This window comes from Protobothrops mucrosquamatus, unplaced genomic scaffold, assembly GCF_001527695.2.
Source record: "Protobothrops mucrosquamatus isolate PMUCROS unplaced genomic scaffold, P.Mucros_1.0 scaffold_65, whole genome shotgun sequence".
Classification (NCBI taxonomy): domain Eukaryota; kingdom Metazoa; phylum Chordata; class Lepidosauria; order Squamata; family Viperidae; genus Protobothrops; species Protobothrops mucrosquamatus.
Window position 1 is genome coordinate 124669 of NW_015386141.1, and position 22737 is coordinate 147405.

The 22737-nt window shown below is 34.5% G+C and overlaps 1 protein-coding gene across 1 annotated transcript in view; it reads left to right on the forward strand.

Annotated features, from left to right (window-relative positions):
- NR2C1 (nuclear receptor subfamily 2 group C member 1) overlaps window positions 1–22737 on the forward strand; it is a 35496-nt gene that overhangs the window by 9917 nt on the left and 2842 nt on the right. Inside the window, exons 2-15 of the mRNA XM_015812761.1 lie at window positions 1827–1882; window positions 3745–3820; window positions 4018–4125; window positions 5127–5354; window positions 5933–6014; window positions 6529–6708; window positions 10345–10492; window positions 10581–10671; window positions 12843–13027; window positions 15043–15208; window positions 15863–15984; window positions 17193–17332; window positions 20594–20731; window positions 21721–21826. Of these exons, the coding sequence (XP_015668247.1) occupies window positions 3767–3820; window positions 4018–4125; window positions 5127–5354; window positions 5933–6014; window positions 6529–6708; window positions 10345–10492; window positions 10581–10671; window positions 12843–13027; window positions 15043–15208; window positions 15863–15984; window positions 17193–17332; window positions 20594–20731; window positions 21721–21826 (1748 nt within the window). The 5' untranslated portion in view covers window positions 1827–1882; window positions 3745–3766. The remainder of the gene's footprint in view (window positions 1–1826; window positions 1883–3744; window positions 3821–4017; window positions 4126–5126; window positions 5355–5932; window positions 6015–6528; window positions 6709–10344; window positions 10493–10580; window positions 10672–12842; window positions 13028–15042; window positions 15209–15862; window positions 15985–17192; window positions 17333–20593; window positions 20732–21720; window positions 21827–22737) is intronic.

A 22737-nucleotide genomic window follows, 5' to 3' on the forward strand; every position in this document is an offset into this window, starting at 1 on the left:
TCATGGTTGGAAAATAATGGCTAGAAGTATGCATTCTGAGGAAGCAAACAATTATTGCTATAGTTTGAACAAATTCTGGCTTGCAGTATATATAATAGTACCATATAGTTGGCATATATTCTTAATGTGCTATTTATTATAGTAAGAAAACAATATTAATTGCCATTAAAAAGTATCTCATAAAGTGTGTGTATGTATGTTAGGGTTAGGCAGTGATAAAGTTTCAAATGAGCAAAGTAGTTTAGAGAATAATGTATGTAGGCACTAGTGGTAGTAGCTTTATTATGATTAATAACTACAAATAAACGCTATGTTAAAAGAAAAGGGTAAATTCAAGTAAAATGATGTAGACCATTATAAAATAAATAAGAGTTGAAAAAAATCTATAAAACTAACTATAAAATATTCAGAGCTAATTTACTAAATTACTAAAACTATTAAATTACCCATCACAAAAAACTTCAAAATATCTAATTTTTAAATTAGTTGTAATTAGAATGTTTAACTTCTTAAGTGATAACTCATATTAACATAAATGAAGTAATACATATTTGTTAGCTAACTTTGATTGTTGCATAACATTATAAAATCATGCGATGAATTTTAAAATACCTTGACCAGAAGATTATAAGATTGTATAGGGAAAACTAAACTATCCTGTCACAAATGCCACTTTCCTGGAGGTCCTATCCAAAGTATTTGCTGTAAGGGGGACAATAAGATCAGCACCTGCATTTTTCTTGTCTCTTGTTAAAAGAAGTCTAATCGAGTCTTTAATGCCAATTTGAATAAAAGGAGTAACATAAACATGGTATTCATTCAATTTCTTCTATGTGCATAGATGTTCTTGTATTGGTATGCCATTTCATACTCTTCTGGAAAAGGTGAAGATAAAACATTGAGTCTAGCTAATGTACAGACTCTAGGCAAAAAATGTTGGTAAGGTATCTGACTCTGACAATGGCCTTCTTAGCATGCCTAGGTTTCAGATTTTTGAAGTAAAGCTTATATCTTTTTGTAAATCTAGGTCAAGAGACTTAAGTTTATTTTTCCAATAGACTTTTATCATAGCCAATTAAGAAGGGCCAAGAATTCTTTATTGTCCATTGTAGGTGGGTAGTGTTTCTTTTTTGATAGTTTGCCTAATATAGAGGAGTTGAATGAAGTTGGGACAAATGTACATCCTTGTTTCATCATCTTCTGAGTGGATATTGTTGGAGAGAAGACAGATGGTCTGAATAGCTGCATGGGACTTGTTTGATGTTATACTGTATAATTAATATGGGAACATGGTAATCAGGAGATGAAACTTGGTTTCTGCCATATCCTGCTTCTTGGGATCAAATTAATGCTGTCTAATGAGTTTACCATGGAGTCATGCAGTGTACTTTTCAATCAAAAGTTAGAGGACTAGATAGTAGTCTAGCATTGAGCAGCCCTTGCTTTTCCTCTGTATAGGCACTCATCTTGCATTATCAGCAATTCCTTTTCTGATTTACACAGCTACTGCTTCACAAATTTGATGAAAATGCATGTACTTTAAGGAGGTGCTGACAGGTATGATGTATGCATTCCAAATCATCTTTCCCTTTAGAATCCAGATCTCGATACAATCTATGAGTGTGTGTGTATATATATATTAAATAATCATAATCAAAACATTAAAAAGTCACTGACAATCTTCATTTCAAATAATTAAAGTTTAATAAAATATATGTGCTTGGTATTTTGCTAATTCTTGCATTGATTAAAAATCCTACTATAAATCCATTTTTGAATTTCATAATGCTTTATAATGAATTATTTTTCTTTCTATAAACTCACAGGAATCTCCAAATAATGATTATGCACACAGGAACTGAAGTATAACATTATACCGATGGTAAGAAGAATGCTTGATTTCTGTTTATTTATATTTCATCATTCAATTCAACTAGAACAATTAACAAAAGAGAAAATCGAAAAATAATACAAACAAGAGAAATTAAACACATGACATCAGTGTATTCATAAATAATATTTAGGTATTTATTTAAATACGTAAAGCCTGCCTTCTAGTGTGGATAAGTCATTTAGGATGGATATAATTTTAAGAATTAAATCTAATATAAAAATAAGAATTATATCAAAGAAAAATGAAAAGAAATAGTTTTTTTTAAAAAAAAATTATGTGCAGGTAGTCCTCAACTTACAACTGGTTGTTTAACCATTCAAAGTTATAATAGTCTTGGAAAGGGTGCTTTATGGCCCATTAAGTATTTACAGCTCTCTTAAAACATCACCCTCCTGGTCACCATGTTTTTTGGGGCACTTGGCAATCTGTTTGCACTTAAAACCAGTTGCCAAGTGCCTTGCAACTATGTGATCACCATTTGCAATCTTCTCTGCTGGCTTCTCTGGAAAGTCAATGGGGAAGCCGATAGGGAAGGTTGCATGCTGCAGCTGCCTGCCAAGAAGAATTCTTATTGTCTCTGGGACTGGTCGAAAGAATTGCCTGCCAAGGAAAGCTTCACTGGTCTCCAGAAATGGATGCTGGAGATCCAACTTCCGTTCCTGCAGCCTGACAAACACGTTTTCTTTGTGCACAGAGGGGAGTTAACTCCACCAGGCTGTAGAAACGGAGCTCAGATCCCAAAGAAGAGTTCTATTCCATGTACCAAGGGGAGCCAAAATCATTTGGCAGACAGCTTTTCCACTCTATCCACTTAATCATCTTGGAGATCACTTAATGACCGCAACCAGGAGTGCCAGCATTGTGGTTATTGAGCGAACCAATCCTGTGGGCATCTCTCTTAACGACCACTTCATTCAGCAACCAAGATTTAGATCCAAATTGTAGTCGTAAGTCAAAGACTACGTGTAGTAAAATCAGGCAGATATTTCAGATAAAATTTATATTGCCTCTATAAGTGAATGCCAGAATAAGATCTGAATCTTGCTTTCTATGGCTTCAGTTTAGATAAGAAAAAAAACCCTATTTTTCTGTTTGCCTGGATTTATTATTATGATTAGTATTTAAATATTTCTTATAAAAACATTTGCTTCCAGAAACATTATCCTAGATTAGGTATGTTAGGCGTTCAGGTAAGACCAACGCCCCTTCTTTGTAGAAATGATCCTGGCTTTGAAATAGGTACTTAATTCTTAAAGAATTATAAACATCTATAATTGATAGATATTTATTCAAAATGAACTTTTAAAAGATGCCTTAAATAAAACAGTCAAGTTCATTTAAAAAAAATATAGCCATAATTCAAATTAGAAATAGGCAAACATGGTCTTTTCCTTATCTGATAAGCAACTAGGAATTTAGACCAATAGAAGTAATCCTCGTTTAGTGACTGCTTTGGCTTCAGTTATACCTTGTTTAGCAACTGTTTGCAGTTATGATGGTGATGAAAAATAACTTTACGTCCAATCCTTGCATTTAAGACTTTCAGCAAAGGAAAACTGAAATAAGATCATAAAGACTGTCATGGTTTCACTTAGTGACTGCTTCACTTTATGACCAAGTTGCTGGTACCAATTGTGATTGCCAGAAGAAGACTATTTATACTTTTTTTTTGCATAAGCAGGAAATGTTAATGCCATGAACCTGGAATAGATCTTGAAAGGGGTAGGTACTCTTTTCTCTGTAAAAAAGCAGGGAATTAAAGAAAGTAACATGAGGTCAGCTGCTTCTCTTACCCAAATTGTTCATTATTTGTACTGTAATTTTTTAAAAGGAAAATATCTCTTTTACAGGGAATACTGATGATTCAGAATCATGGCAACTATTGAGGAATTGGCCCATCAAATTATGGAACAAGAAATGGGGGAGGTATTTACATTTTTTTCTAAAGTTTTATGATAATAAGGAATGTATAGAAATTTTCTAGTAGGTCATTATCCAACACTTTAGAATTTTGTGGACAACTTGAATACAAAGCAAAAAACTTTATCCTGTGCTAGAGGAGTTTACTTCCAATAAACAATGCAGCTTTCACTGGGGTTGTTGTTATTGTTGTTTTTTTGTAGATAACACACTCCCAAGGGTCTGTTACACAGACATTAATGGATAGAACACCACAAAGAATTCAGATTGTTCCTGCTGATGCAGGACTTTCCTTACCACAGCGGATACAGGTAAAGATATTTTGTCTCTTTTTGTACTCAGTTAAATAATTGAAAGATTATTTTGATATCTAAACATGATTTTTAAAGCCCTAGAAAAATATGCAGAAAAATAATAAAATGGAAATATATAGAAGACAACATAATATGTATTATTTTATCATATAATATGATCATATTTATTATGTTTTAAAAGAAGTATTCTGTAAAAAGAAAGCTGCCAATATTTTCAGTATTAGAAAGAGGGTGAGTTACAAACTGTTGCACTCTGTTCTTCAGATTTGTGTATCTCTTAATTCTTCAAGCCAAGGAAAAAATCATAAGAAAACGGTCAGAATGTTGATTTTTTTCATTTCCAGATAGAAGTATTTCCCAGAAAAATGCAAGCAACCAGGAAGGCTCTCCCATGTGCTCTTATGGAGAAGAGAGCATCTTCTCAGTGCAGAAATAGATGATAGATTTGAGGGAAGGGATGCACTTTATACTACTTACATAGTATAAAAGGAACAATCTCTCATTAATTAGATTATCCCTTCCCATCTAATGCTGTTCAGATGTGTTTGATAATTTTTATCCAACATGTTGACTGGGAAATATGGATGGCTGTCTAGTATTCTTCCTATTGTACATTTTCAGGAATAAATTCTTATCTTAAAAAGAATTGAATATATTCCAATAAGTGCATATTTTTAGGGTTTTGATTTCTATTGTTTCTTTAATAAAAATTATACAAATCTTTTCAGGACAGCAAGTACAGATTTTTTAAATTGTTGATAAATTGAGAACTAGACTATAAAATGTATTCCATTGAGCAATTTTCCACAGACAATGATTCTGGTGTACAATATTTAAGGCTGAAATATTATTGGTTTTAGTGTTAATGCATGGAATACTGTACATGCTCACCTTCTGAAAGCAGATTCAGTTTGTGATCATAGCTGTCTTAGAGCACATCTTTTAAAAACTTTTTTATAATAAATTACAATAATAAATTGAAGCAAATATGTTACCAGATTGTTACAGATCAACAGACAGGGCAGAAAATTCAGATTGTGACAGCACTGGATCAGACTGCAACAAGCAAACAGTTCATTTTAACAAATCATGATGGTTCTGCCCCAAGTAAAGTGATCCTTGCAAGGCAAGATCCTACACCAGGAAAGGTTTTTCTGACAACTCCTGATGCTGCAGGAGGCCAGCTGTTTTTTACATCCCCAGATATATCTGCACAGCACATTCAGGTATGGTGTCCTATTTTTGATGGTTTATTTATACAATTTTTAAAAATTAAAGCCTTCTTCTCAGTAGTTATGCTAGGCAGTTTCATGCTATCAAAATATAGCAACTTCATATCTGAGGAATATGCAAGTGCTGAGTTCTTTGATATAAATTAGATAATGAACAATGTAGTCCAGTGAATAGTTTTATTGTTTATGATGCTTATGAAAAAGTATAGTGGAATAAAACTATATTTATAACCATTCTAGACATTCTAGACATCTTAAATTAAATCTTAATTTTCTAAAGTAAATACAATTTAATTTTGATTAGATTCAATTTGAAACACAATAAAATAGAAAAAGGGTGAAAATCAAATTAAAGAATGATTCATAAGCCCTCAATCATAATTATTTTTATTCTTTCCTGTTTAGTTTATCAAGTGCAGGATTATAATATAATAATTTCTGAGATATTACCAAATGCATAGTCCTTTGAAATATGCTTTCTCTCTTCATTGTTTGGAATTTGCCTATAGATATGACTTTAAGCAAACAAGTTAGTGAAAACAAGAAGTATTACATTGTAATTTTTTTCCCAGATTTTGACAGACAATTCTTCAACAGAACAAATCTTAAATAAAGTATTCGATCTCTGTGTTGTTTGTGGAGACAAGGCTTCAGGTAAATCACTGTGTACTTTTCAGAATGACTTTTAAGACTTTTTAACCTTTCTTCATCTTATCAAGTATTTAACTTCATTTTCTTTTTCTTTTATGAGTAATATACTTAAAATTGCATAAATATGATTGCATTGAAGCTAAGAGCTGTTAAAACATATCAGAAAGGAAAAATCAAATTCTTGAAAGTATGAAATAATTCTACTTATAATGAGACATTTTGAATAGTACTTATATGTGATAAATAGCACAGTTCTTTGAGCATGTTAATTTCTATTTCCATGCAGTTGATATGGGTATCTCTGATGAGCATGTGACAGAAATATAGAAATGTCTATATTCCATAAGCCTGCATTCTTTTTTCAATGGCAACATTTATCTCAGTTTAAGCATAAAACATTTTGCATTTTGAAAACATTTGGAGCACTCAGCAGTTCTGAGAACAATACATTTGTTAATATGTATCTGATAAACAGAAGCAAATAGAGTAAAATTAATACATTTTGTTATGAAATCAGGACGCCATTATGGAGCAGTGACCTGTGAAGGTTGCAAAGGATTCTTTAAAAGAAGTATACGGAAGAATTTGGTGTATTCATGTCGGGGAACAAGAGACTGTGTGATTAACAAGCATCATAGAAACAGATGTCAATACTGTAGGTTGCAAAGATGTATTGCATTTGGAATGAAACAAGACTGTAAGTTTAAAAATAATAAACTAATGTAATGCTGTATTGTTTTTTGCACCATTCTTGCATGTTATATTTAGCTTGATAAATAATAAATTAAAAGTTTAGAAAGACTACCTGTATGTTAGAATTCTTTTTTAAAATATATTTTATTGATTTTTAACAATAACAATCTTTAGTGCTTAGCAAACAGCGTGTTGTCTGGATTCATACTGTATATTTAAAAACAATAATAATTAATTTCTATAATTCCATAGTCAATATATTAGTTAATGATAGGTTTCCTTGATCTTCTCTTCTTCCAGTAGTATTCTCCTTTTATTAACATTAAACAAATATAATTCTTAATACTTTCAATACATACAAGGTTAAATATAAACATTTTTCTTGTGTTTATACAAATAACAATAATATCAACATATAACATCTTTTCTAATTGGCTTATGTATTTATAAAGATCATCTTATTGAGTCACTATGTGTCCTGTTTTCAAGATTCTTATTTAAGCTTAGTTTCCCCTCAGTGTTCAAACCATTCTTATCAGTCATGATTTTCTCAAAGTTAATTACCTTTAAATATCCAAACTTTTCATTCACATACACCATCCCAATATTTTTACATTTCATATATTATAAAAGATACTATACTACTTGTATATCTTATCCCTCTTACTGTAGGGCCCCTTTATATTCAAAGTTTATTCTTTTAACCATATTCAAACAAGTGTTTAATCATATAGTACTCCATCTGGTAAATCGAGTCAAATCTCTTGAATCTAACTCTAGTCTTCTTCTTTTGCCAAGTAGCTTTCCAAGTCAGTATGTTCAGTTTGCCAGGGGGAATTCTTCCTGTATTTGTGTAAATGTTGTTGGGAATAGGAAAGACAAATTAGGGAGGATGTGCGTTTTTTGTTTCCCAAACAGTAATGATTCTCCTGGCAGCTCTATAATCCATTTTGTTAGATCTTCTTTCTTATCTTCAAGTTTGTTTTGGAGTCCTGAAAGATAAAATATCTTTTCCATTTTCATTGTTGTAGCAAAATCTTGCGGATTTTCTTTTGTTTGTATTAAGTTGTGATTCTCTTCATTTGCAGCTTCCTTATTTGGGTCACTTTCCTCTAGTTTGTGTTCTGTTATCTGATTTGTTTGTTCATTCTTTATTGTCGTTTTCTGAGAGTTTTTTAATTGTAAATTTAGATTAAGGATGTGCTCGTTTATGTCATCAAAGTTGTTTTTAATCTCATCATGATTTGAAACAATTGTCATTTGAATCTATCGCAGCATTGCATACATTTCCTCCTGGAATGTATTTGTCTTGTCTTAGACTTAGAGTATTGCTCCTGCAAATCTCTGATGTCGCAGGCTGGGGCCTTCAAAAGGGAATATTAGGTGTGGTTTCCTGTCACTTTTAGATAGGTATGCAACATCTATTTTATCTCCCCCCTCCAAATAGTCGTTCACCGGTACCATAGTTTCTGTAATTAGCCTTGTCAAGCCAGCCAATCTTAAAATCGAAACAACCAAATCTTGTATAGTTCTTATCTTTATATATGTTTTTTATAATCCAATGTGTTTCCAATTGTCAAAGCATCACTAAAAGCAGTATTTTGTAACAGTTCTTCTGTTCATGGGTCTTACAGTTGTCATCCAGCCAAAATGTCAGTCCAGAGTGTTTAACCACCTAAGAGCTTTCCAGTAAACTCCCACCTAGAAGACTAGCCAAAAGTGAAGGATTTTCTTTCTCTGCAAACAATTCTTGAGCTTAGAAATCACAGCTCAGTAAGTATTTATAATCCCAGAAGGTCAACAGTGTTTAAAACAAATATAGTTCTCTATAGTAAATAGCCCAATGTATTTTCTTTCCTTTGTTCCTAGCTCTTCTCTATTTGGATAGAAGTCACTGAGGTTCAAAGGAACAAGTTGTTCTCTATTTCTGAGCGTCTTGCCAATTTCTGAGTCAATGCAGCTGTAGTTTTACACTCTAATCCTCCACTAGATGTCAGTAGCTATTCATTTTCCAACTTTTAAAACAGAATTATTTTCTTATATTTTTATCAATACTCTTTCCGATGTAAAATCTTAACAGGTTTCATAATTTTCAGATTTATCCAGACTGTAGTATTATTAACTTCATTTCAATATATTTCTGTCCCCCATAAAAATTAATTCACCACTTCCGTCTGTGGAAGGGTGGGGGTGCGTTCCCCTCCCTTCTCACTTTCAGAGGATTTTTTTGCTTCTTCAGGATCTTTTCCAGGAAATCAGTTACAAAATAGGAGAGAGAAGATCGATATTCTCACCCAGTTCCAAGCACGCTGTTCACAGTTGTTCTGGTTAGTGCTTTTGGACTTTGGCTGCCGGTAGCTTGGGCTAGTCACTGAGGTGTAGCTAGTCTTTCTCCTGTCGGGTTGGAGGGCTTCCCCTGGATCAAACGGATCGACCGCCATCATTCTGCAATCATCGGGGGGACCTCCTTCGTCGCTTCTCCAGGGTGACTGTAGACCCATTTAGGGTCCCCTAGCAGGAAGAAACCAGCCGTGGGGTGCGAAACCCTGCAATCCCTTGGCCATGTCGCTATGATGCAAGACCGGAAGTCTCTATGTTAGAATTCTTATATGTGTGCATATATAATGCTGATAAAGTATATCTTTAAAGATGTAAGATATTTTAGATTTTTCAAGTCCCTTCCCCCCCACCCATTATAAAATGGAGAATTATACCTTTTGACATCTATGGAAAACATCTCATTTGTTTACTTGGGTTGAAAGAGACTTTTCTCTGATGCTCAAATCATTGGCATCATTTTTTTCAGAGCAATCGCTTTCAAATTCTGTTTGAACAAACCACAAGATTTCTTAGCAGCTTTCTAGAGATTCTCAATAAAATAAGTAGCTATTTCCTTGAAAGTTTATCAAATATCTATTTTAATTCCTTTAAAACTTAGAAGCAAATGAGAGGATTGAGTTTGCTATGCAAACAGATACAATTATACAATAAATAAACCTGTTATTAGTATTTGCTAAGCCCTTGGGCTCACTATTTTTCCAGAGACAACAGGTACAGACTTGAGGCAAAAGAGTTGAATGAATATCTTTAAACACTCCTGAGACAATCTAAGATTGGAAATTACTGTTGTAGAAATGTTAACAAACTAATATTTTCTTATGAAAATATACATACATACATTGGTAATACTGTACAATAAATGTGTATTTAAGTTTTGCATAACTATAAATTGATAGGAATACAACACTGGAAAAGCTTCAGTAATAAAAAGTGATTAGAAAACTGCAATGAAGTTAAGATCATTTTATTCCTACCCCCGTCTCCCCTGATGAATATGATCTTATAATTAACTTTAATAAGCTTTATAATTTATATAAATTGATACTAATGCTATTTCTATTAGAATTTAAAAGAATTTGAAAGAAATGATGTATACTATTCTGTATACCAAATTTCAAACCAATCAATAATATCTGAAGTTGTTTCATAAGAAATTGGTTAGATTTAATATAAGAAGCAATTACTGTACATTTAAAACTGCCAAGTTGACCAAGTAACTAAAAATCCAAAACTGGTTTATAAAAGCTAAAGCTAAATGTGGTTGAATATTGAATTGATTTTGATAATACCACCTTTGTAGCTGTACAGTGTGAAAGAAAACCTGTTGAAGCATCACGAGAAAAATCTTCAAATTGTGCAGCTTCTACAGAAAAGATTTATATTCGAAAGGATTTGCGAAGTCCACTTACAGCAACTCCCACTTTTGTAACAGATAGCGAAACAGCAAGGTATGCAAATAGTATTCTAGTTTTGATCTCTTTTACATTTAGGCCTTTCTGAAAAGCATGAAGTGATCTTTGTGTTCTTTCATTTCAGATCAACAGGAATGTTGGAGTCTGGAATGTTTGTTAATATTCATCAGTCTGGATTAAAGAATGAACCTGCAGTACTGATGGCTGCAGATAAGGTATTTAATGATTTTTATAATATTAAAGAAGCGGCTTCCAACTTTCATCACATCAACTATAAGCTAATATAAATAGCATTCTATCCTCTTTTAAAGTACAAATTTAAAAAATCTCTTCACCCCTTAGCCTAACGTTTATCTATAAGCAATTAGGGAATTGTCATCTTTTTAGTCCTTTTTTAGCAAAAAGTCATTAGGAGTTACCAGAAATATAAAACATTTTTTCCCTGATCAAATAATCCAAATTTATATTCTTTCTTTTTTGTTCTTCACAATTGTAACCTTTAAATTATTCCAATGGCATCATAGATTTTGACCTTTCATCAATCTTTGGCAAAAGGAGTCTTCAGTGTTTTTTGTAATAATAAAATGGTATTCTCCAGAATTTCTTGTCGCAGCTATTCTAACCTTTTTTTATTTTTTATATTCCCATTTTGGTGATCTCAATTTTGTTGTCTTCCATGCCTTCAAATTCTATAATGTCAGGTTAAAGTTTTTTCCATTTTTTTCTCATCTTCTGAAAATGAATCCACTGAAATCTGAATCTTTTCTGAAATTTTAGTTAGCAATATCTCAGTCCATTTATCAAAAACATTTTTAAGGTAAAAAAGATTGTAGCTGGTTTAGGGTTAGTTCCCTTTAATGTCCATTTGCAATTTTCATCAAATCTCATTTCTAATACAGATTTAGATCCATTTCAGTTTTCCCCCACAAACATATTACTTAATTATTTTTCATATTTTACAGAAAAATATTTCAAAATCTCTTTGGTCTCCCAATCTGTTTAAAACTTAAATTCATTTTCATTTTTTGCTTTTTGCTAATTTTGTAATTATTTTAAATTCTTTAGTCTCTTAAATCCAAAGAAGGTAAAACACACTCCCGTGTTTCCTCGAAAAATAAGACCGAGTCTTATTTATTTATTTATTGCTTCCAAAAGAGGCACCAGATCTTATTTTTGGGATTGTCTTTTCCACTCACTTCCAGCACTGACAGCCCCACCCAACCGGCCCACTTCTTCTGCGGCCGAAGGAGCTGCTTCATTCTGCAGCTGAGAATGGAACTCCGGCCTCATAGTCAAAGGCCTTTCCAGAAGGCCACTGCAGCCGAGAACTGAGCTATGGATTAAATCCATAGCTCGGTTCTCGTCTGTAGTGGTCTTCCGGAAAGGCCTCTTGACTGCAAAATGCAGGCCTGGGGACATTGCAGAACAAGTGGACCAGTGAGGAGAGGCCTGGCTGCAAGGTAAGTGGGTGCACACCCACCCTAGCTTGATTTTTAGGCATGCGCCTCGCTCCAAAACTGGGGCTTATTTTGGGGTAGGGCTTATATTAGGCCCATCCCCAAAAATCAAACTAGGGCTTATTTTTGGGGGTAGGTCTTACTTTCGGGAAAACATGGCAGGTGTCAAACTACTCACAGTTTTGAAGGTTCTGATATCCATAAAGTTAAATTGAACATTTCTGAATGTGATTAGAAAGTGAGTCCAGTTTACTGAGTGCCCTTTTAAAGGCTTGTACCTTTTCTGTCAGCTAAAATGCATCTTTTGTACATTGTTTTAAAATATTTTATTTTGGCCTACTCTTCAGTATCATCACCTCAGTGTTTATGCTGATCTTTGGATAGTTTGATTGAATCTTTGCTCACCACAAAAATATTAAAATTACCTCAGAATTCAGTTGAAGACAAAAGTAGTTCCTGAATAATCTTTACCAAAGGAAGTTGTCATAAAGAGGAGATTTGCAAGAATCCTCTTTTCACATTCAAAACCCACATGACTTCTTTTTTATATTTGACAGAGAATGTGTTTAACAACATCATGCTAAGCCTCTTAAATGGATATCTAATGGCAAGATTTATTGGGATTCTTGTTTCTGCAAGTAAGAGAGTTGATAGTCATTATTAGTTGTGTACCATCTAATATTTCAGCGGTTATTAACATGACAATTGCAGCTAATTCTACCAGCTTAGTTTCTACAAAACTATCAAAAACATTGCTAAGCAATAAGTTTTAGCTAAAATATTTAATGACTTGGCTATTATAGTACTTTGATTTTTGTGTATTACTCAAACACCTTATAAAACTACCAACAAATATTCTGCAATAGAAATACTAGTGTCAGGAATGTTACCTATCAATAATGACAAAGTTACTTTTTCCCAATCTTTAGGTTGAAACGTGTCAAGGAGATTTAAGTACTTTAGCAAATGTTGTAACTTCATTAGCAAATCTAAATAAGTCCAAAGATATATCTCAAAACAGTGATGATCTGTCAATCATAGAAAACTTAAGCAATGGAGATACATCACTGTCGGAGCTTCAGCAAGATGAACATGCAAGTGCTGATGTTACAAGGTAAGGAGTAATAGTATCCAAATGTTATGATGCAACTTAGGAAATGTAGCAGAATCTTGAAGAAATATGAAAAAATAATGTTGAATCTTCTGTATCTTAGTAAGCAGCATGGATCAGCCAGCTAAGTGTTTAACAGAATTTAATAGAAATATCTAGTTAGAATACATGGACTTTGATTTTTTTTTTAATGAGATTTCTTTATTAAACATTTGGCAACTGACTCATATGTATGACAGTTGCAGTGTCCTGGGATCAGGTGATCACCTTTTGTGACCTTCTGACAAGCAAAGTCAATAGGGAAGTCAAATTTACTTAACAATTGAATTACTAATTTAACAACTGCAGTGATTCACTTAACAACTGTGGCAAGAAAGGTGGTAAAATGGGGCAAAACTTGGCAACAAAAAATTTTGGACTCAATTTTGGTTGTAAGTTGGGGATTACATGTAAAAAGAAAGAAATGAAAGTAGTGTAAATAAAACAGGTGTAAAATAAAAAAACAATAAAAAAACAATAGAGAATATTTGTAGCTCAGGGTTGAAATGAGGGGTCCTTGGTGCTCTCTGAGCTTGCTTGTTTTCTTGCAGTGCTAGTAAGGAGTGCCATTTGCTGTCAGTTTATTTTCTGGTATCTTGCCTGTCTGTGTGGGTGGGGGCCAACCAAAGAATCGCTAAGACTGCCCCCATCCACACAGACAGACAAGATACCAGAATATAAACTGACAGCAAACAGCACTCCTTACTAGCACTGATGATGTAACCTAGTTAGGGTAATGAAACATCTGCAAGAAAAAAAGCAATCTCAGAGAGCACCAAGGACCCCTCAACAAGAATATATCAATATAATACCAAAAATGTGGACGGGTGGAGAGCAGGGGGGGAGGTGGAGTCTGCCATCAATCAACCATTCAACTCCCCCATTGGATCCTCAGGCCAACTAGCAGAGCCAGGTCTTCAGACTCCTTGGAAGGATAGGAGGGTGGGGGCAGATACTACCTAAAGATTAAAGGGCGGGCGCTGCTGCAGAAAATGGTCTTCTGGATCCTAATAGTTGGAGTTCTGTAACCAACAGGACCTGTAATAGGCCTTTCTGCCGGCATGAGTACAAGCCTGGATCTATGCCATTAAGGGCTTTGAAGGTGATAACTAACACCTTGAACAGACCTCAGAAGTAGATCGATAGGCAGTGATGTTTGTGGAACAGAGGTGTAATATGGACCATCCTAGGGGCCCCAAAGACTGCTCTCGCCGCTGCACCTTGCACTAGCTGAAGCTTCTGAACGAATTTCGACCCATGTAGAGTACATTGCAGTAGTCCAGATGAGAAATGATTAGGGCTTGTGCAAGTGAGCGCAATGAGAGATTGCAGCTGGTGCACAAACCAGAGCTGGGCAAAAACTCTCCTAGTCATGTCTGCCACCTGCTTTTCGAGCAGGAGATATATGCATGAGTATTATGCCCACTTGCTTCATTATTTTGGCATTCTTATCTTTTTAGAGTGCCTCGAATCATTATTTTGTGGGTTAATTAACAATAGTTTCAATTTATATTTGAATTAAGAAACTATGCTTAACAAGGATTAAAAAAAATCAGAACCTTGCATCATAGATTGAAGTTGATTTATGATTCTGATAACTAATTTCCTGGAGGTATGACCCAGAATTTCTTAGAGTATCTTAAATATATGCTGATACTCAAACTTATGTAATAGCTTTCTTTTTAATATTGAGTGAATGAGCTTTGAGACTGTAAGCATGTCAGATAGTAAGAATGAACTGTTTGAATCAGCATCCTAGTGCTTGTGGCTCACGCCTCAGTATTTTGTACTAAAAGTAAATTGCATCTTCAGGTTGTACCTGTTTGGTCTTCAAAATTTAGGATCTGGAAACTCATTTCTGATTATTTTTTTCCTCTTAAAACTTAATTTAATTGGTATTCTTTGAATCAATAACTTTTTAAAAGTATTTTTTGCCTTTTGTACTTGATTAATCTTAGTGTCCAATGTATTGTTTATAGGGCATTTGATACTCTTGCAAAAGCATTAAATCCAGGAGAAAGTACATCATGTCCAAGTTCTGCAGAAAGTATGGAAGCAAGTGCACATCTAGCTGGAGAAGACGCAAGCATGAATATTGTTGAAATAGAAGGCCCACTACTTACCGATGCTCATGTAGCTTTCCGGGTACTTAAAATATGCATTTATTTATAACTCTGCTGTTTAACTTCTGTAAGGGTTATTTTAAAGTTTGAGGTTATATACATTTAATATTTGAGGAATGTATTTGAGTTCAATTTGAATGGCTGACAGCTCTAGAGAATATATACAATTGCTTAATTGTGCAATATAGATGGTCCTCATTTAACAATCACAAGTGGAACCAGCAACTTGGTCATTAAGCTGAGCAGTCAGTAAGTAAAATTGTTACTGTGCTTGTGATCTTACTTCATCTTTTGTTTGCTTTACAGACCTGCAAAGGTCATAAATGGCAGAATTGTCACAAAGTTACTTTTTTATCAGTACTGTAACTATGAATAGTTGTTGTACAGGGCAGTTGTTAAACAAGGAGTACCAATAGAGAACATTTAGCAGTAAGGAGAATTGATGTTTTTGCAGGAAATGAACATAATAGTATGGTTTAATAGAAATTCTAATAGATATGGATACTAAATATCCACCATGAGGGGTCTGTAGACAGATTATTGAGAATATTGGTATTGTTGATACTATACTAGGCTTTAAAATACACACCACACACACACTCACACACCTATAATTATGTTCTTGTTAATATACAAATTATATCACACGTTCATTTTTAAAAACTTTTTCTGACAGCTCACCATGCCTTCACCTATGCCTGAATATTTGAATGTTCATTATATTTGTGAATCAGCATCCAGATTGCTTTTCTTATCTATGCACTGGGCCCGTTCTATTCCTTCCTTTCAAGCTTTAGGGTAAGTACTGAAAAAGTTGAATTAGATCAGGGGTGTCAAACTCACAACGTCACATGATGTGTCACAGTGTATCACGACTTTTTTGCCATTGCTGGCAATGGGGTGGGCGCGGTTTCACTATGATGCATCCGGCCCGTGGGCCGGTAGTTTGACACCCCTGAATTAGATAATCAAGTTTCTAAGCAATATTTCTCTTGGCAATATGTCAAAATATTTAGCTTAAATCATTCTAATATAATTGCATTAATGTTGTTGTTATGGTGTATGGATAATTACAAATCTATAATTTTTAGCTGGCAAAGTCAAGCATTTATAGTTGGCTAAACATTTTATGCAAGACCCTACCTTTTTCTGTTGTGACGACAGCGTGCAAGCGTCAGTGGCATTGCTTAAAGTCATCCTAAGCATTTTCCAATAGCTTCCAACCTCTCCCTCAACTTTTCTTGACAGAGTGAACTTTTATGGCCAGAATATTCTAGATACTTTGCTTATTTTACACAACTGTCATAATTACATCTTATTGATTATACTTAGCAGACAATGATATGCACTTGCCGTGACCAAATAAAATCCCTGAAGCTTGATTGTAATTTTTGTTCTTATATTACACATGAGAAAAAAGGCATAGTGCCATAGTTTGTTTTTCTGGCCTTTATTTTAGAAACAAAAAGTAAGAGCAGAATTTTTCCAATTGAGCTTGCTTTATAACACAGAATTATATTACACTTTATATATACACTTTATATTACACTTTATAAAACATCGGCTTTTCTCAGCATTTCATTTTCATTTTCTATCATGTTAGATACTTCCAACTGAACTGGTACCACACAGCTGAATAACATCTTAAATATAGTATTCTATGGAGAAGAATTTTATCATATGACTGGTTGGATGGATTTAAATGCATTGATACTGAACTATAATGTTGATTTGGTTTGATTGTATGAATCCAAACATTGTAGTTTATAAAACATTGTTTATGGCATTGTATGATGTGTGTGAACCAACCAATAACCAAACTGCCACCATCTCTTTTTCGCTCCCTGATTCCTGCACTATATTTATTGATGAGACACATTTTATTAAAAATATGCCTGGAACTTTTCCTTATATAATAAGAAAGACTGCATAACAGAGTTATGCACATGTTGAATTGAAGCAGATATTTCCATTAAATAATTCTGGGTTTTGTTTGTTTTAAATAGGCAGGATAATAGCATATCATTAGTAAAAGCCTGCTGGAATGAACTTTTTACACTTGGTCTGGCACAGTGTTCACAAATAATGAACGTAGCAACAATCTTAACAGCATTTGTTAATCATCTTCACAATAGTTTACAGCAAGGTAAATATATTCTTACCAGAGTCGTACATAGATATGGGTGGTCTCAGTAAGTTGTGTTATTTGTTTTGCTATTGAAATCTTAAGGCCTATTTGCATCTAATTGTATTTCTTATATTTCTTTTTGCCTCGTATACCTTTTCCTTCTTTTTCTTTCTTCCATTTTAATCTGTTTAGTTTTTAAACTTCATCTTTAGTAGATCAGTCAAGTTTAATGTACTCTGTGGTAATATAAATAAGGCTGAATTTATAAGTGTGTATTTAAGTGCATTCATGCCACTGCTGCTTTCACTCTCAGTAAAATAGAAATGGCACTATTTCATTATAAAAATAAGAGGAAATAGGAAATAGTCACCATTACCTGACTAATAAAAGGACAGTAAATCTCTAATCTATTAGTTGGGCTAGACCACGGGTTGGCAACTTGCGGCTCCGGAGCTGCATGTGGCTCTTTGAGCCTTCCCCTGCGGCTCCCAGCCTCCTCTGCCATTGTCAGAAACAGAGACAGAGAGAGGCACTTGCACTTCCCTTCTCTCTCTCTCTCTCTCTCTCTCTCTCTCTCTCTCTCTCTCTCTCTCTCTCTCTCTCTCTCTCTCTCTCTCTCTCTCTCTCTCTCTCTCTCTCTCTCTCTCTCTGTGTGTGTGTGTGTAAAAAAGAGAGTGGCCTTACGCTGTTCTCCGATGAGCTGACAAGCTTATTGGGTGGGGCTTCTGCCTTTGCTGCGTCTCTGTGGGAAGCAGGACGGGCAGGAGAGAGCCTGCTCAATAAGAATCTGTGTCAGCTTGTTGCAGAACAGCTTGAAGCCAGCTTGCCAGGTGAGCAGAAGATCGAAGAGAGGAAGAGGGGGGGGGAGAGAGAAGGGAGGGGGAGAGAAGGAGAGAGAGGGAGAGGAAGAGAGAGACGGAGAGAGAAAGGGGGAGAGAGAGGGGGAGAGGAAAGGGAGAGAAAGAGAGAGGGAGAGAAAGAGGGAGAGGAGAGAGAGAAAGAGAGGGGAGAGGAAAGAGAAAGAGGAGAGGAAAGAGGGAGAGAGAGAGAAAGAAAGAGGAGAGAAAGAGGGAGAGGAGAGGAGAAAGGGAGAGGAAAGAAAGAGAGAGGAAGAGGAAAGAGAAAAAGGGGGACAGAGGGGGAGAGGAGAGAGAGAAAGAGAGGGGGAGAGAGGGAGAGGAAAGAAAGAGNGGATCTAACATGCATCCTAACCTGTGTTCGGTCGGATTCGGTTCGGCTGGCCCTCCAACTGCTCTCTAGGCTTCTTTTCCGACGTTTCATCTCTCTCAGCTCCTCGGTGAACCAGGGAGCCAATCGAGATCCACGTCGGGTCAGAAGCCGCAAAGGCACGACTCGGTCCAATGCTGCGGCGGCAGTTGTCTCCCAAGCCACCGCCTGATTTTCCGCCGAGTCGTGGACCAGATCCTCCGGATATGGCCCATTGATGCCTGATGCCATTGATGCCTGAGAGAGTGACTGGCCCATGGTCCAAGGTCACCAAGCTGGCTTTGTCCCTAAGGTGGGACTAGTGCTCACAATATCCCAGTTTCTCGTTCCAGTCTTACATCAATTGGCTCTAAACAAACAAACTGCCTGTAAACAAAGAAAGCTATAACGTATAGTAATTGATTAGTCTGCAAAATATTAATTAATCAATGGCCCACTTTATAGCAAATTATCCTTCTTATAAAGGGCCTAAATCCTACCAAATTTAGACTGCAAAAAGAAGAATTCTATAATCCTTTGCTACTTTTAGTGGGTCTCCTGGATTTTTGCAGCCCAAATCTGATAGACTTAACACTAAGGAGAAGTTCTATATATGGATCCAGAACATGGTGTCAGAGGTCAGATATGTAAAACAATATATGTACCTATAAAGTAATGTACTATAACCTTTTATATTCCAACTTGCTGAGTGGATGTCAATAATAGGATTATTTGAAAACAAAATCACAATACTAAATAATAAAAATAAATGGCTATATTTGGCTAGGAACTTGTCCAGGCAGACACCAGAAATCAACATTGATTTGAAAGCACATGTGCACAGACACACAGACACACACAGACACACACAGAGAGACACACACACACACACACACAGAGAGAGAGAGAGAGAGAGAGAGAGAGAAAGAGAGAGAGAGAGAGAGAGAGAGAGAGAGAGAGAGAGAGAGAGAGAGAGATGTTTTCAACAGTGTTCTCACAATTATTTAATTGTAACCTTTTGGGAAACTTAGCTATTTTAACTAAGCAGCTTCAGCTCCATTATTTGAATAAATGTCTCTAGAAGGGTACCATGAGAATTTGATCCTAAAGCAGAATAATTTTGTTGAGTCACAGAATCAATAAACCAATACCAATTGCTCATAAACATTGTTGGTTTGGTCATTTTGTAGACTGTCTGAACTTAATTACTTAGTTAATTTTTAGGCAATGCAGAAGTTCAGATCTATTAATATCATAAATCTAATTTAGAGTTTGAAGCTGTTTTTCATTTTCTGCATTGTAACTTCTCTTACTGCTTTAAAGAGAAATGTTACCTATTCCTTGTGCTTCATTTCTTTAGCAATATCCTAAAGATAGATACGCAGATATCAATTGTTTTGCCCATCTCATGAAATCTTGTGGGACTTCAGATATATGTCTTCTCTGTCACCACGCCTATCTTCTGGAATACCAATCCCTCACAGTTGCTTCCAGATCTATTTTCTTCTCTGTTTTAGAAAATCTGGTTTTTCAAATAAGCCATGGATATTGTGTGATATATGATGAATAATGAAAGAGGACCAACCTAGAACTAAGGAGAAATTTCCTGACAGTGAGAATAATTAATTAGTGGAAGAGCTTGCCTCCAGAAGTTGTGGGTGTTGCTGGAGGTTTTTAAGAAGAGACTGGACAACCACTTGACTCAAGTGTTATAGGGTCTCCTACTTGAGCAGGCGGGTTGGACTAGAAGACCTTCANCATTCATTCATTATTTCTGTTCATCTGTTTATTTATTTGTTTATTCCATTTCTATAGCTGCGCATCTCAATCTAATTGATATTAGTATATCAATGAATTAGCTGAGACTTTGGTTAATTCTAACAGAATATATATGTAAATTATGTATTATTTCTGCAGACAGAATATTAAACATTGTTACATAGCTTGTGAAAAGTGTACTTAACTATTTTCTGACTGAGCGTATAACAGTGGTTATCTGGTTTAAAATTTATTTCAATTTAAAATATTTAAAATTCTAAGTAAGAATCTTTTTATTGCTTTGTATTAATGTAGATAAGTTGTCAGCAGATAGAGGAAAGCTAGTGATGGAGCATATCTTCAAACTTCAGGAGTTCTGCAACAGCATGGTGAAGCTTTGTCTTGATGGTTATGAATATGCTTATTTGAAAGCAATTGTCCTCTTCAGTCCTGGTATGTAAACAGATGAATTTAAAGCATTTGTCCTTGTTCTGTGTGAAAACATGGCCTACAGAAAAGCTGCCTTCTTATATATAAATTCTTATGCATGGCTGCTTTAACTAAATTTATCTTAGCATCCAGTATTCTTATGCTGAAAAATTACCTTTGTTAAAACAATAAAAATTTTTGTCCTTAGCTATTTTACCTGAAATTACACTAATTCCAAATAAATCTGATCCAGACATATTTGAATATATTTTGGGTGGAAACATTCTCTTCTTGGGGGAAATAATTTGTGCCATAGTTAACTTTTCTATAAATATGTTGTCTGAGATCATCTATTTTTGTTAGTATTTCATTTTATCAATACATAGATATAATCTAATAATTAACAATAATATATGGATGTCTCAGTCATCTTTAAATCAGTATGTGGGCTGTGAATGTAGTCCAAGACTGATGCTGAATTCTTACATGAATATGATGCTGAAGTACAGCAATTTGAGGAATCTGACAATATGTATGTCCCAGTAACATGTTTTTGGAGTCATTTTTAAACTGGAACTGGCCGTTCAAATAAAATTTTTCAAAATTTCATACTAGATTATCAAAATCTCACAAAATATTTATTTAATTTTTATTGGGAAAGCAGGGTCTCTTTTGGAAATTTGCCATGATGTCTAGGAAGCTTAAGTTAATGTAGAGTGTTGTCCTCTATTCTGGATGGATCTTGGAAGGAATGTACCAATTTTGTAATATAATTGTTATCATACAAGGACTATGAGCATTTTTCACTTCAATAGATTTGGAATTCTGATCATTTTCTCTAGCTGTTCAAATAAAATGTTATTATTCCAGCAAAGTCACTATAAATGTTATAGTCCTAATTCTCAACATGTGATGAACAATTTTAAAATCAAAATATTTGTCAAGATATGCTTAGTTGCACCCTTCTTACAGCTGTGTTATTTGAAGTAAATATAACTGTAGATTTATTTTAGATCATCCAGGCTTAGAAAATGTGGTACAGATTGAAAATTTTCAAGAAAAGGCATATATGGAGTTCCAGGATTATGTAATGAAAGTATATCCAGATGATACCTACAGGTGTGTAGAATCTGAACAAGTATTTGTTTCCAGTTTTTTAAAATGCTTCTTTTAAAATTTGTTTAAGAAACTTCAAGCTTTTTTTTTTAATCTTCACTGTGGGGTGATATTGCTATAGTGTTATCCTGTTGCATTTTCTTACAGGAATAACATTAAATGAATAGTAGATATAAATTTAAATTCATATTTGATTTTCTCCTAAAATAATAGGGTGTAAAGATACTGACTGTATATAGTCTAGTAAAAAATTAATACTGTAGGGCTGCATACACATTTTAAATGTTTATTAGTATAAAAAACTACATGGTGCCATTGAAGTGTACACAGATCAAGAACCTATCAGATACTTTGTACAATATTTCAAATTTAGTACTACTTGTAGAAATTCTGCCTGTCACAGGCAATATTGTGTTCACCTGAACACTGAACTCTTTTTCCTACAGCACAAAAATATTTTAATCAACAAAGGTTTAAAACATAGCATATCCTTTAATCAATTACTGTTAATGTAAGAAGATCTTATAAAGTTAAGATTTGGACTAGTTAGATTTTTCCCCCCTAGTAAATAATCCCTGAAGGAAGTCTAATTCTCCGTACTGCTGCCAGTGTGGCATTCCTCTAAGCCAGTGTTTCTCAACCTTGACAATTTTAAGGCATGGGGACTTCAACTCCCAGAATTCCACAGCCAGCAATACTGGCTGTGGAATTCTGGGAGTTGAAGTCCACATGCCTTAAAATTGTCAAGGTTGAGAAACACTGCTCTAAGCATCTTGGTTTTCTGTATGATACAGTTAGTAAGTACAGCTACTAACTATATTGCAAAACAGATCCCTCTGTTGCTACAAAGAAAACATAAAAAACATCTCCCATGGTTTTATTCTGTCTCAGGCTGTTTAGGCTTACTTATTTAT